Source organism: Seriola aureovittata, chromosome 1 (assembly GCF_021018895.1).
Source record: "Seriola aureovittata isolate HTS-2021-v1 ecotype China chromosome 1, ASM2101889v1, whole genome shotgun sequence".
In the NCBI taxonomy this organism is placed as follows: domain Eukaryota; kingdom Metazoa; phylum Chordata; class Actinopteri; order Carangiformes; family Carangidae; genus Seriola; species Seriola aureovittata.
In genome coordinates this window covers 31,057,358-31,072,626 of record NC_079364.1, presented here as the reverse complement: position 1 = coordinate 31,072,626, position 15,269 = coordinate 31,057,358, and the positions used below count along the sequence as shown (strand labels likewise).

Sequence of the window (15,269 nt, the reverse complement as noted above, 5' to 3'; positions counted from 1 at the left end):
AAGATGGCCGCCGGCTCGTTGTCTCATTCTCCTCTTCTCCCTACTGGCCACACTGTTGCAGTGACTCAGCTTTGTGTAGTTCTTAGATTCATTTGAGTAGTAAGGGTGGGCTGCCAGTTTTGTTTCTCTTGTTTTCTCCTGTTCATTTAGTTAGGGAGGTGAGTTTGTTGTCATTTGTTTTCCTTTGGTTGGATTAGTTGTTTACTTTCCAGACAGGGTTATTATGTTTATTATGTTGGCCTTAGTCCACCCTGAAGCCTAAACTCAGTATTTATTTTATTATGTTCACTTAAAACCTTTATGTAAATAAATCACTTTCGTTATATTTAAACCAATCTTTGTTATGGCTACTTGGGACTTGGGGAAGATTGGGCCAGTTTATGTTGTGTCCTAGGCTCCCCCCTCTAGGCTGGGGCATAACAAGCCATATGAATGACGTATTAAAAAAAAAAAATGTTTTAGCCTTATGGATAAAAAAAGTTGAAATAATTGTAAGTGAGCCATCTCCTTTCTCAACTGTCTCTGGCGATATCTGCTTGTCAAGCTGTCATTGACTCATCTTCTACCGTTCTGAGCTCACTTATGATATTGCAGCATTATACGCATGTGCAGATGTAAGTGGAAACTAGAATTGCACATTAAGCATTAAGACGTTGAAAAAATGAGCAAATTACACTGATTTATCATCTCTGAAAAATCCACAGTAAGTTTGGAAAGGATGAGACAGAATGTTGTTAAAGAAGTCGCGTAGCTTCTTCTGGGAATAGATCAGTACATAGGTTGTGTGCATAGCGGGCGAGAGAGAGAGAGAGAGAGAGAGAGGTGATCCCTGCGACTTAGCAGAAAGTTAGTTAGCTAGTTAATTAGTAGTTAGCAGTCTAGCTTTGAACATACAGTGCAATGTATGTGCACTTTAAGCTGTTTCTCAGTAAATAAATGTGACAACTCAAGTTTCCTCGTCTCCCATGTGCTCCAACTAAAGTCCAGACGATAAACCAGGAAAGCTTAACAACACTGAGGAAGGTAAATACAGGTTTCTACAGCGTCACTAGAGTGTCATTGTTAATAGTAAATGTCCATGGATTCATGCTGTTGACACCAAATCCTGACCCCACCATCTCTGCCTCAGCAGAAATCCAGATTCATCAGACCAGACTATGTTTTTCCAGTTTTCAAATGTCCAGTGTTGGTGAGTTTTCATTATTGTTACTTACTACTGCGAAACTTGATATATATCAAATTAAAGCTGATCTAAGTAAAACATTTTTACACATCAGCTGTGTATCTTGCTAGGAAACACACATATAAAGACCCTGAGACCACAGGAGCGGGAAAGTGACTTTTGAACCTTAGAAACTATTGTTTATTTTTTCTTCTTTGTGAATAATGTTTCATGGTTGAGGTGGTATTATGAGCTGCTGTTGTGTGTGTGTGTGTGATTTACTGAACCTTCTTTAAAACAACAGGATTCAAACAGCAGCACTGAAAACAATTGCTGTGTAGATAGCAGGGCTACACCCATAACTGTGCAGCACAGAGCAGACCCACGTCACCCGGCCTCATAATCTCCTTTTTGTGGACGGTAAAACAATACTAATGGATCTCTAATGAAGTGGAGTGAATTTAAGTAATCTCAGCTCTCCATTCATGTTGAGTCACTGTTGAGTCTTGCTATTGTTGAAGATGACTGCTGGTGATAAGGCAACAAAAGGCAAAAGTCTTAATCACTCAGAGATCTGAACACACCTTGGATATGTTCAAGCTTTTATTGCCTAAGTCAAAATATGATAAAGCAAAGCAAATACAAACACTCAAGTGAGTATTTACTGAAGTCTATTGATCTAAAGCCTTATATTCAATCCATAATTGGTCATAGACTACCATGGTCAACTCCTGCACGTCTAAAATAGAGTTGGTTGTTGTGGGTGTTTTTTACTTGAAGCTTCGATAATGACTAAGGCGTCTCCTGAGGCTTCTGAGCTTTTACTTTCCTTCTTACACGTCATTGCCTCAGATAGAAACTAACCGAGGACATCTTCTCAAATACAGGACGTAGGTTAGGTTTTGAGTTGCAGTTTTAAGCAGTGTTTCCCCCCGACTCTTCAAGTTCCTTTCAACTCACTGTTCATGTTTTAAAGGGTTGAGTTCAACCAAATTACAAAATAAAATATTTTCTCATTTCCGTCTGGTGGTATTTTTCCATGCTGTTGCAGGTTTTCAAATATCTGCCTCTGCCCCCAGTAGTGTTATTGACATGTTACACGTGATGTCATGATGATGTCAAAACACTCCAGGGTCCTATCATCGGGGTGGGATCAGAGACATTAAGGTGTTGAAGGGTTTGTGGTAAGTGCTCACTCCTCATGGCTTGACAGTCCAGCGATGTAATGGAGTTGCACTGGGATGACTCTGAATGATTGTCCCCGGTGAGTGTCACTTCTGATCTAAAGTTGTGGTTGGATTGTTGTTATCCAGTCCTTGTAGCTGCTGGTCCTGACGACCCCTTAGAACTGGTGCACCTCCCTCTCACTATCCTCTTCCTCACCGACAAGATCCCATGCTCTGTGGCAGAGAAGCTTCTCCACTAATGTTTTATCTTTATCCTGGTTAGTGCACAACTTTTTTGGTGGAACTGACTCACTTTTTGGATGTGATGGCGCCCTATTGGTCCTATGACAAAAAGAGTACTGTTAAAGAAATATAAATATATAAAACATACAATGAAGTTAAATAAATGAGTAAATAAGTTAAATAAAGTCTTTGGACACACCGTCGAATGTTAAACATCTAACACTTTTAGAATATAAAACATTAAGCCCTCTGTTTGCTATCTTTTGGAAAGGAAGTCTTTGAAACTGCAATTTAGTTAAAGTAGTAATTTTCTTTTTTATTATGTAGTGAAGTAAAAACAAATGTAATCTCAAAGATCTATTTTGTGAGTGACCATGTTTCTACGTCATTCCTGTGTGTTGTATTCATCCAGAAAGTTATGAATCTGTATGATCCAGAACACGTCAGATGGACTAAAACAAAACAAAACACCATGTTGGTTTGTCCATCATTGTGGACATTGATTTCACATTCATACCAGTTTATCTGTGTCACAGATGTGAAGTGAACATCTTTTTGCTCAGTAACCTCATCCTTCACATCAGGTGTGTGAAGCAGTGTGAACCATGGAAACACATGAGACATAGGGCAGGACCAGCAGTCATGAATCACGTGAATCTATGGGAATGCCACTCCCTCACCTGCCACACTAAGACTTGCCCCCTAGTATAAAGAATTGGGCCTCCCTCCCATCTTCCTCATTGTTCCTGTGGAGAAGCAAATGGCTATGGCAAACAAGTGGCTGCTATGGCTGACCCTGTCTGCCATCATAGCTGCTTGGCAGAGCGGTACATACATTATACTCATTATAGTAGGCAGCCTGACACATGTAACAAACAGGACAGTCAAATGTGCTGCAGAAAAAAGTTCATCCTTATTTTGTTTTAATGTATTTTTTGAGATGTGATTATTGATTTCATGACCAATTATTCTTCTTTCTCTCAACAGAGGCAAAGTATGCTGTGAACTCCATGTCTCAGATTCCTGGGAAAATAACAGGTGAGCTTGTAGGTTGTTGGTAGTGATTGTAAACAATTTTTTTTTTTTACGTTAGCATTCATTCATGTGAGTAAATACCTGTGTAAAACATGGTCTCCTTTGTGGTATAACGTCCTGATTTGTCCCTGTAGGAGTGAATCCCATCCACAATGGCCAGGTTTGCAGTACATGGGGTAACTTCCACTTCAAGACCTTTGATGGGGATGTCTACCAGTTGCACTCCACCTGCAACTATGTTCTGGCCTCCACATGCAGGAGCACTTACAATGACTTCAACATCCAGATAAGGAGACACGAGGCTGACGGTCATCCCACCATCAAAAACATCATCATGAAGCTGGAGGGTTCAGTGGTGGAGCTGTCCAAGGGCTCAGTGGTCATTGATGGCAACCCGTAAGTTAAAAACTCTAAACCCCTTGCATTCTTACTGTAAAAGCTATTGCTTCACACTGGATAGCACATATTTAAGCACATGCAATAATATATCACACCCTTAACAACGGGGGGGAAAAAACAACACTAATCTGTTTGTGGTGTTTCTCAGTACTGTGGTTAGTTATGTAAATTAATGTTGGAAAAGAAATCTTTAACCCAACCGGTCGAGGCACCCTGAGTCTGGTTCTGTTGGAGGTTTCTTCCTGTTAAAAAGGGAGTTTTTCCTCCCCCTGTCACCAAGTGCCGCTCTCTATGAGAACTGTTGGGTGTTTCTCTATAATATTGTAAGGTCTTGATCTTACCCCGTAAAGTGCCTTGAGATCATGTGCGTTATAGTTGAATTGAACAGAGGAGCTTTATGATTTGTGATGTTTTATGGAATCTGATCTTGAGATTTGTCTTTGTGTCCTTGCGAAAACACTTGTCTGAAATGATCATCAGTAGAACAACATAGTCACAACCTAAAGACATCAGACGCAGAAGTGAATTTCTCCTCTGACATGGTTAGATAAAACTACCCAAAACTTTTTTTTCAGAGCTGTTTTACCGTTCAGTCGAGCAGGAGTGTTTATCGAGAAAACTCCTACCTACATCAAAATCAAAGCAAACCTGGGACTGGTTGCTATCTGGAACGAGGAGGACTCTTTTCTGGTAGGATCATATGGCTATGTATACATATTTATGTATGTATATATATATATATACATATGTATATTTCATTTTTATACGTGTGTGTGGTTTTGTCCTCTCAGGTGGAGCTAGACTCGAAGTACAGGAACCAAACCTGTGGTCTCTGTGGAGACTTTAATGGGATCCGGCTGCACAACGAGTTCTACAGTCATGGTACATTTTCATTCACTTCAACGGGTTCGTCAGTGTGGGCGTGGCCAAAGAAGTGAGCTGATTCTTTGATATTGTCCAAACAGGTGTGAAACTTTCCCCCATGGATTTCGCCAGCTTCTGGAAAATGGATGGTCCCACTGAAAGCTGCTCCGACTACACACTGGAACCAGTACAAAGCTGCAACGACATGGTGAGGCTTCACCCAGTTGTATGGAAAAAAATCGTTCTCCACAATACTGCATCCCTAGTATACCATGGCCAGCACCTTAATTGTTTTGCATGTACATTATTTTGACATCTCATGGTGTCACTGCAGTGGCTTCATCACTGCTCTTTGATTAATATGCTGAGCTGGGATTGCTACTGGTTTTAGCAAAACCATGTTCCAGTAGCAGCTTTTCCTCCATATTAGAGTGGTGATAAGTGAAGAAGACTGACAAACATAGTACCAACATAAAGAGTCTATAACCAAAAAACATGAATAATGAAAGCCTGCTTTGTTATTTCTGAATACTGTCATGTGTCCCCTTCGACTCAAACCAGCACAAATACAAAACATAACATAACATACATTTTTAAGTATTTTAAGTATTTTGAATTATTCTTCTTTGCATTTGTGGGTGCATTTCAGCAGCCATGTTAGCATCACCTGTTTATCAGTAGAATAATGTGACACCATTCTGCCATATATAGATGGTGTTTCACCTACATCTAAATCGTCTATCGTCCAAAACTCCACAGGGAACCTTTAATTACTTTTACCACATTTTAAATGTGCAAATGCTTCCCAGATTGCACTGCATCAAGTATCATTCCTATCAGCATTTTATCTGTGTGGGGTTACACCATGGATGATGCATGAGTGATTATCAAAATTGTCGCCTTTCCTAATGATTTGTTGAATCGATACAACATTAATAAGTAATACAGGTTGACCACTTGACTCTTCATCTACTTGCACATGTGATAGTTGACCACCACCATTACTAATATTGTCTTAATCATTTCAGTCAAATGTACATTGTATTGAAGCACATTTTCCCACATTTATTTTCAGTCTACTGTGGTATCAATAATCAATAATGAATACAGTATTAACTTACACTAAAGCTGCAGTGACCAAACATTGTGTCTATGACTTAAACATTAGTGGTTAACTGACCACATGTTGTTCTTGCAGGCACAGGACTTGTGGCCATGCATTAACAACTGGTTGCTGTTTGTCAGATTATCAGTGACCAGTGATCAGTAACATTAATTACACAATAACATACACTTGACATTTAAGTATAGTGTTGCCTTCAAAATAACATATATGGTAATAAATTAAATTTTAGAAATTAATGATTTTAAAGGTGTAAATCTGTCTTTATACTGAACCTAAGATAAACCATTTCCATTGTAGGTTTAAGTTAAACCTCAGATGCAGTGACCTCTACAGGAGTTTAGGAAGTTCTGTTGGTCACGGCAAGTGGGTTGAGACTAAACCACTGGTATAGTTTACTTTGACCCAGACAACATAGGTTTAAACCAGTCCTACACCTTAAATCACAGCTAATCTGGTTACAGAGCCACAGCCCCCTATAGATAAAATACTAATCTTAGTGCACCTTTGATGCAGAAATGTTTAATGTTGCACTGTCTCTGCTTTGCCTGCCAAATCAATTGCCCTTTCTCCTGTCTCTGTCCGTCCATCCGTCCTACAGAAACCTCTGTGTGAGCAGATCCTCACAGGGCCAGCCTTCAACACCTGTTACAATCTGCTGGACATCCCCGCCTTCACCGCTGCTTGTATTGCTGACCTCTGTCACTGTGGCAACGGCAGAGAAACACACGCAGACCCCTTCTGCCTGTGCAACACTGTGTCTGAGTTCTCCAGACAGTGTGTCCATGCTGGTGGCAAACCCAACAACTGGAGGACCAAAATGCTCTGCTGTGAGTACATTGTACACTGTGAGACACTGCTGTTTAAATATCGGTTCATTGCCTCAAAAGACTGTAGCATAAGTCAAATAAATCCAAGAAGAGACCAATCTAGACAAATGTGACAAAAAAGGTGAAACTGTTTCAGCCATCATAAAGAGTCATTTCAAGCACTGACATCACTGTCAGTCAGTAGCGAGGTTTGTGCAGTAAGCATAGTTAAGCAAGTTAATTAAGACTGTTGGGCAATATCAAAAGGACAGTAGTAGATATCAAATATTGTGAGCATTTTACAGCATTATGCAATTTGGATATTTTTTTCTATATTTAAAGGTGAATGAGGAGTCAAAGGGTTAATTCACTAAAGGGATCCTGAACCTTGACTTAGAGTTTAGGGTTTAGAGTTGTGTTTTAACTGTTAATAGCAATTGACCAACTTCATGCCCACTCAATTGTTTCCCTAACCGAGAACAGGCAAAGACATGGGCAACACCAGGCCATATCAATAAAATATAACATGACTAATGGGATGTGCTTCTTGTAACTTAAAGATGAAAATCAAGTGTTTAAACTTGTTAACATCCATATAATGTTTTTTTATATAACACAAGACATATGATGAGAGAAATAATCATCAACACCATGACTGAGTGTTTCCACCTTGAACTGCAGTGAACCAATGACAGTCTCATAAAAACAGATTCAGACAGCCAGGGTTTCATACGTCACAAACCTAAGGAACCAATCCTGTTAATTTGTGGGGATTGGGGGCGGGGCTAAATAAACCTGGAACCTTGTCAGTACAGAGAGAGAGAGTTAGCATTAGCACAACCACTAACACTGTGTCAGCCACTGCCAGTTACAAGTTAACAAACAACATAAACAAATAAAAGATGCTAACTACGCTAACCATTCTGATATTTGTTCTGATCATTTTTATGTGTGAAAACCATGTTAAACAATTTTTTTTTTTTACATAGTTTAAAACATGTCTGAAGAGGAACTTTAAAGACTGTGCTCCTGGAAAAATACTTCATTGCTTCATTTCTAAGTTGATTCATAAAACATGAGGACCATGTCATCCATAACATGAGTTCTGCAGCAGTAGAGGATACAGTAGAGCTGAGGGCAGGCGGTTCACAGATGGGAACCAGGCTACAGTTATATAGTCCGTGTGAATAAATGTTATCTGAGAGGTTATGTAAGTGAAGTGGTAAGAAAGAATTGTTTGTGTTTGAATTGAATGTGTTTTCACAGGGAAGTCGTGTCCTGACAAAATGGAGTACAGAGAGTGTGGAAGTCCCTGTGCTGATACCTGTTCCAACCCAGAGGCCAGCCGCACCTGTGACAACCACTGTATCGACGGATGCTTCTGCCCTGCAGGTACAGCAGAGTGACATTCACATACGTGCAAACAGTGGCGCACACACACAAGGTGTTTCGATAACATATTACTTTGATTTCTTTCAGGCATGGTGTTGGATGATTTAAATGGAAAAGGTTGTGTTCCACTGAGCCAGTGCTCCTGCAGCTACAACAGCAAGATCTATGGACATGGAGAATCATACACCAGTAACTGCAAAAAATGGTACGATACAGTCAGTCAGTCAGTCAGTCAGTCATTAGACATTATGGGAAATCACTTTGTAGGACCCAGAATGGTTTGGAGAGGGTTGCAAATTCATTAATCAACTTTCCACTGGCAATTAAGATGAAACTGTGTGTACTGACAGTGTGTGTGAGAGCGGTCAGTGGATATGCGCGGAGGAGAACTGTCCAGGAATCTGCTCTGTGGAAGGAGGAGCTCACATCAACACCTTCGATGGAAAGGCCTACACCTTTCATGGGGACTGCTCCTACATTCTGGCCAAGGTAGCGTATACATCACTGCTGTTATACCACACGCACATGCTGTGGTAACAAATGCACAACACAGCTACACAAGCCCGAACCAATTACAGCTATAGTAGATAGAAGGTTGTGATTAGAGTTGTAACTAAAAAAAACAAGAGAGCAGGGGGATGTGTGTCATCTCTGCACCACCATATATCAAATCAGTTCATCACAAGAGGCAAACGGATTGGAAAATTGTATCACTTCCACATTGAATTATTAAGTGAACCTTTAGTGTCCACAGGTATTACATCCACTGTTGCTGTCTTTTACTGGTATTGTTCCCCATGCACTGCGCTCTGCAGCCATGTTGTTTCAGTTCAACAGTAGTTGAATAGTTTTGTGTCTGTGTGTTCAGGACTGCAGTGGGACCAGGTTTGTGATCCAGGGAGAACTGGTGCAGTGTGGACTGACCGAGAGTGAGACTTGCCTCAAGTCTGTTACCTTAGGTCTGTCTGGAGGGGCAAATGTGAGTATGACACATACACACACACACACACACACACACACACACACACACACACACACACAAACTTTAATTATATCTTTATCATTTTTCAGAAGATAATAATCTTTTTCCTTCCATATCTATTCAGTATTATTTGTATTACTGTAGGAAAACATTTTATTGTTTTGCTTGGTAACATTTCTGATCATCATTGGTTTCCATATTCATTTCAGTATGCTGTTAAAATAATCTTACAGACTTGGAACTAGACTGAGTTATATAAATCCATCACTGTGAATATTGTGTCCACGCAGTTACAAGATTTCATCATCACCTTGTGTCCTTTCATATGCAGGTGATCACCATCCAGCCTGATGGCAAAGTGTTTGTGAATGGCATCTACGCTCAGTTACCATTTTCTGCTGGTAAGAAACACTGCACTCTTCCTCTGCCTTACATCTTACATGTAAAAAATAAAATACACTATGTTATATACACTATAAGCTACAGTATGTTTTCCTATTTAATGTACTGTATACCACAAACAGTTTAGCTGAATGATAAATACTTCATTGTAGTTCTCAGTTCCTAATTATGACATTAGTAGTGTGTAGTGTGTGTCTTGTGTTACACTCTCCTGGTGAACCTCATTACTGATGAATGAAAAGCTGCCACTGGCGACATCATGTGTCCATGTTTGGTCACAGTCTCAGCTCCACAGCTCAGTATCAAGGACTGTCATATATATGGAAAAAAATCAAATAAAGTTAATTAAAAAAAGACCATGTTCGTATTTTCAGGTATTTAAATCAACAGTATAAGCAATATCTGATTCCAGAGGCTGTTTCCACACAAACCTCCCCAACAACGACACTAGATTTACTGCAAATCCAGAATTTTCATTTGTCTCTGGCTGAGACGGAATGACAGCAGGCAGATAATGAGAGATTTCAGTTTTAAAATGTTTTAATTGTTTGATTCACTGGCCAGATTGGCAGACAAATAGTGTTTTCTCCTGTCTCGTCCCCTCCAGCAGTGTAATAAAAGAACTTTGTCTTAACCTGCAGCTGGGATTTCCACCTTCAGAGCATCTTCTTTCTACCTGCTGGTCCAGACATCAGTTGGTGTTCTGCTGGAGGTGCAGCTGCAGCCAGTCATGCAGCTCTACATCAGAATGACCAGTGACTACAAGGACAAGACTTGTGGTATGTACACGAAAATGATCTGTGTAGAGATGATTCATTATATTGTTATTATTGTATTATTGTCATTAACGTGATGGTGTCTGCCTGCAGGCCTGTGTGGGAACTTCAACAGTAACCAAGCTGATGACTTCCTTAAGCTCAGCGGTGTTCGAGATGCCACAGCAGCTGGTTTTGTCAACAGCTGGAAGACACATGGTGGTTGCGCAGATGTTAAGAGCAACTTTGAGAATCCCTGCAGCCTCAGTCTGGACAATGGTAGTTATGACTCATTTAGGTTCTCTGTTATCACTGTGGGCTCATCAGGATGACTGACGTTTGTGTGTCACCCACAGAGAGGTACGCCATGCACTGGTGCTCCATGCTGAGTGATCCCCAGGGAGCGTTTGCCCCCTGTCACTCAGAGATCAGTCCTGACTCTTACAGAGAGGTAAGTCTCACAGCGGCAGCTTTGACATATGTCTGTCTCCAGACCTGTGACGTGACCTCACACTGCTGATTCTTTGTTATGTCTCCCTCATAGAACTGCATGTATGACAGCTGTAACTGTGAGAAAAGTGAAGACTGCATGTGCGCCGCAGTCTCCTCATACGTCCATGCCTGTGCAGCGGCAGGAATCCAGATCAGCAACTGGAGGAAGACCATCTGTGGTGAGTAGTGAGGAAAGCTATACAGGAGCTTGTTGTGCACACTGTATCACTGAGCTCGTTTTTCACTGATTCTGTGCTCTGACCTCCTCAGGGAAATATGCCACCTCCTGCCCAAGGAGCATGGTCTACTCCTACAACATCACATCCAGCGGTCGTACCTGTCGCTGCCTCGGCACCACAGATCTCAGCTGCCATTTCTCCTTCCCACCAATTGACGGCTGCGTCTGTGCAGAGGGAACCTACCTGGATGACTCTGGGAGCTGTGTCCCGGCTAAGGCCTGTCCCTGTTATGACAAAGGCTCTGTGGTGCCTCCCGGACAGGTTGTCAACAAGGATGGGATCATGTGGTATGAAAATTATACTGTATATTGCATGTGATTTGTATGTGATTTGAGTGTACATTATCTATCAAATCATAGTCTTACAGCTCTAGTCCCTAATGGTTTTAAGCACTAAAATGTGAAGTAGATTCATGAATATCATTAGAGTTTGACTTATACATGAAAAAGCATTTTGTGTGTTTCTCAACATACCATAATTCAAATTTCTGACTCTTTGTTACATGTTTAAACAATGTGCTGCAAGGTTATATATGTGTATTAATATGTCTTTTTGTATTTCTCCTCTAGCACCTGCAAAGAGGGCAAACTGGTCTGCATTGGACAGTTTAGTGCGCAACCAAGTAAGTTACATGATACAGAAGTAGCAGCCTAAAAGTGAGTGCTACATTACTTCCCGATAGTACCATTAGCTACTGAAAAATGGTGTCCATGATCTGTGGACTAGGAAAGAGTATGTAATAATACTCATAATAGAATTATACTACATGTCTGGCCATGACAGACTGACAGGAATCTCTTTATATTTAATTTGCAGAACAAATACTATAATTTAACATTATGTAGTTTAAAGACTCTGGCACATGATCAGAAGCAACTACATTTTCTCCATGTTTTCTCTAACTTCTCTAATGTAAGTATTTGATAAGCTGGTGATACAAGAGGAAATCATTCTGTAACCGTCTGTGATCTCAATATGAAAGGTTGTACAAACAAGGTGGCGTTTGGTTGAACCAGAAACTATAAAGCTGAGAGTTCTCTGTTACACAGAGGTTAAATCAGTGTGCTTCCTTTTGATTTGGGTATTTTGGGGTAAAAATGTATGCGCACCAAACAGTTTTATGGTTTTGTTTTAGAATACAAGACCACCATGCTTGCTCCATGGCTCCAAAAGCTGTGGTGTTTCCAGCCACCAGGGGGCGATGTTTACCACAGTATACAGTAAACAGGAACCTGGAATATGGCCCAGCAACAGAAAGTGGAGAAAAATTGATAGAAAAGGCAAAGCTCCTGACTGATTTGTGTCTTAATAATGTAAAAATAATATAAAAATAAGCAGCATTAATTAAGGCATAAAATGCACATTGTTAAATTAGGGAATTAAAAAAAAAAATTGGTGATGAATTTTAGAAATTCAGGAAAGTAATTTCAGACATGTCTTTTTTCAGCGGCCTGTGTTTCTCCCATGGAGTTCTTCAACTGCTCTGCTAATGGTCCAGCTGCAAGAGGAACTGAGTGTGAGAAGAGCTGCAACACATTAGACATGGCCTGTGTAAGTCACCTTTTCCCCAACATGAAGTACAATTTACATCCAGAAACAGATTTTTATGTTTATATCTAGTGCAAACATTCGGATAATCTGAGTTCTGAGGTAAAGTTAAACATTTCCCTGGAGCACAAATGAAACCTGTGACTGCGGATTATAAATTTGATCTTCTCTCCAGGTGACCACGGGTTGCACCTCTGGCTGTATGTGTCCAGTTGGGAAGGTCTCTGATGGTAAAGGAGGCTGCATCAATCCAGAGGCCTGTCCCTGTATTCACAATGGCATCTCCTACCAGCCTGGAGAGACCACCAGAGTGGACTGCAACACCTGGTGAGTGAATCACAGGCAGAACATTTAATTTCTTTGGTTACGGCCCCATCTGTCACTGACATGTACATACAAAAAGCCTTTTATTATAAAACTAATTCCGTCTAATCTCTATCTTTTCTCAGCACATGTAAAGATAGAAAATGGAGCTGCACCACCAATGAGTGTGACAGTACCTGCTCCGTCTATGGAGCTGGACACTACATGACTTTTGATCAGAAGCGCTTCACCTTTGACGGGAGCTGTGAATACATCCTCACTCAGGTAAGAATGTGCACAGGAACAGCAGGTGAACAGAATCATGGAAGTGAAGTCTTTCACACAAGAGCTAAGAATTAGCCTTCACATATTCAAAATAGTAAAACCTACATCACAAACTGTAAGCACTTCCTACAGCACTTCCTACCTTGAATGTCCTTGAGTGGTTGCCTGCAAGTAGAGACAGATACTCAATATACACAACAACTCAAATATATGTTCATTAAATGTGATTATTATTTCCTTTTTTCACTCGCTGCTTGTTAGGCACCTTGACCTTTGAGCTCCAGGCTTCACTGACTTTATCTTTTCAGACTTGTATAAATTTGATTGATTCACTGTATGGATTATAAGAAAATGTGCTATTTTATCTATTTTATTTGTATTGACCCATGTATGTTGACCTGTTGCCTCTGACATTAACTAATTTTCCTGTGGGTTTTTTCTGGATTTTGTAAGTGTTTTGTGTGTATGGACTGGGTAAACTGCAAAGGAATTGCTCTTCTTGGGAGTAATAAAGTCATCTGAATCTGAATCTAAATACCAATATTTCTGTGTGTGTGTGTGTGTGTGTGTGTGTGTGTGTGTGTGTGTGTGTGTGTGTGTGTGTGTGTGTGTGTGCATGTGTGTGCGTGTGCGTGTATGTGCGTGTGTGTGTGTATGTGCGTGTGTGCGTGTGTGTGTGTGTGTGTGTGTGTGGTGTGTGTGTGTGTGTGTGTGTGTGTGTGTGTGTGTGTGTGTGCATGTGTGTGCGTGTGCGTGTATGTGCGTGTGTGTGTGTATGTGCGTGTGTGCGTGTGTGTGTGTGTGTGTGTGTGTGTGTTCGTTCTCAGGACTACTGTGGCAGTGCTCAGAGTAATGGAACCTTCAGAGTGATCACTGAGAACGTTCCGTGTGGAACGACAGGAACCACCTGCTCCAAGACCATCAAGATCTTCCTGGGGGTAAAGAGTCAATATAAAACCATTTCAGAAAAACAACTATATTGTCTGACTCAGTTTAAATTGCTGACACAGTGTCTGCTCTTTTATCTAGAGTGCACACCTGGTTCTAACAGAGGGACGCTACCAGCTGCTTTCAGGTGGAAATGAAGAAACAGTCCCATTCACTTACAGCACTATGGGCAACTACCTGGTAATTGAAGCCAACAATGGACTCATTCTCATGTGGGACAGGAAGACCAGCTTGTTCATCAAGCTCAGCCCAAAATATAAGGTAACGCTGGAGTGTGTGAAGTAAGGTTTTGGTTTTAATGTGAAAAAAGTACAAGCTTTGTTTTGATGTTTAAGTTTAATGACATGATAATATGGGCTCAACTTTTTCAGGGTCATGTGTGTGGGCTGTGTGGCAGCTTTGACAGCAATGCAAATAATGACTTCACAACGAGGTGCCACGCTGTGGTGGTCAGCCCACTGGTGTTTGGCAACAGCTGGAAGGATTTACCAACCTGCCCCGACGCTAAGAGCATCACCAGCCCCTGCACTAACAACCCATACAGACAGTCGTGGGCCCAGAAACAGTGCAGCATCATACAGAGCAACGTCTTCTCTGCCTGCCACTCCATTGTAAGTTGTTGTTGAAGTCAAGTTTGTTGTTGAAGTTTTTATTCTGTTTTTACTCTGTAAGCAGCGGGATCTAATGGTGAGGATATTGTTGAGATTCAGAACAAGATATGTTAACTGCTGGACAGACATCCATGAACGGATCCTAGTTATTCCTTTACATTCACCAAGTCAAAGTTTTCTCCTGTATCTTGTCCATGAAAAGTCAAAAACAAATGGTTAGGTTGCCGTGTAATTCGCTTTTATCATCATCGAATGAATCCCAATATTGTGGTGAACTCCTGAATGTTCCTCTAGTGGCACAAGGCCATATTTCCCATCATCAAAATCATTTTCAGACCACATTAGACTGAACTTTCCTCCTGCACCTTCAGGTCAAAAGGTTAACTTTGTTAAGAAGACATCATATGATTTGAATCCATTGAAACCATTGAATCATGGTTGCAAGTGCACATGGTTCCTTTTATGCTACATGAGGTGTCAACATACATGGATGCATATATATTTATATATT

At 40.7% G+C, this 15,269-nt stretch overlaps 1 protein-coding gene across 1 annotated transcript in view; it reads left to right on the top strand.

The window, feature by feature from the left end:
* The first annotated feature begins 3,324 nt into the window (after positions 1–3,324).
* The window catches only part of LOC130172117 (mucin-2-like), a 41,853-nt gene continuing 29,908 nt past the window's right edge, over positions 3,325–15,269 (top strand). Inside the window, exons 1-24 of the mRNA XM_056380551.1 lie at positions 3,325–3,398; positions 3,559–3,609; positions 3,741–4,002; positions 4,581–4,695; positions 4,797–4,887; positions 4,971–5,077; positions 6,594–6,822; positions 8,068–8,193; positions 8,281–8,398; positions 8,544–8,682; positions 9,062–9,172; positions 9,507–9,576; positions 10,219–10,356; positions 10,447–10,611; positions 10,689–10,783; positions 10,877–11,003; positions 11,095–11,350; positions 11,633–11,685; positions 12,511–12,614; positions 12,787–12,938; positions 13,061–13,199; positions 14,027–14,137; positions 14,229–14,408; positions 14,519–14,758. Coding sequence (XP_056236526.1) covers positions 3,338–3,398; positions 3,559–3,609; positions 3,741–4,002; positions 4,581–4,695; positions 4,797–4,887; positions 4,971–5,077; positions 6,594–6,822; positions 8,068–8,193; positions 8,281–8,398; positions 8,544–8,682; positions 9,062–9,172; positions 9,507–9,576; positions 10,219–10,356; positions 10,447–10,611; positions 10,689–10,783; positions 10,877–11,003; positions 11,095–11,350; positions 11,633–11,685; positions 12,511–12,614; positions 12,787–12,938; positions 13,061–13,199; positions 14,027–14,137; positions 14,229–14,408; positions 14,519–14,758 — 3,240 coding nt within the window. The 5' untranslated portion in view covers positions 3,325–3,337. The remainder of the gene's footprint in view (positions 3,399–3,558; positions 3,610–3,740; positions 4,003–4,580; positions 4,696–4,796; positions 4,888–4,970; positions 5,078–6,593; positions 6,823–8,067; positions 8,194–8,280; positions 8,399–8,543; positions 8,683–9,061; positions 9,173–9,506; positions 9,577–10,218; positions 10,357–10,446; positions 10,612–10,688; positions 10,784–10,876; positions 11,004–11,094; positions 11,351–11,632; positions 11,686–12,510; positions 12,615–12,786; positions 12,939–13,060; positions 13,200–14,026; positions 14,138–14,228; positions 14,409–14,518; positions 14,759–15,269) is intronic.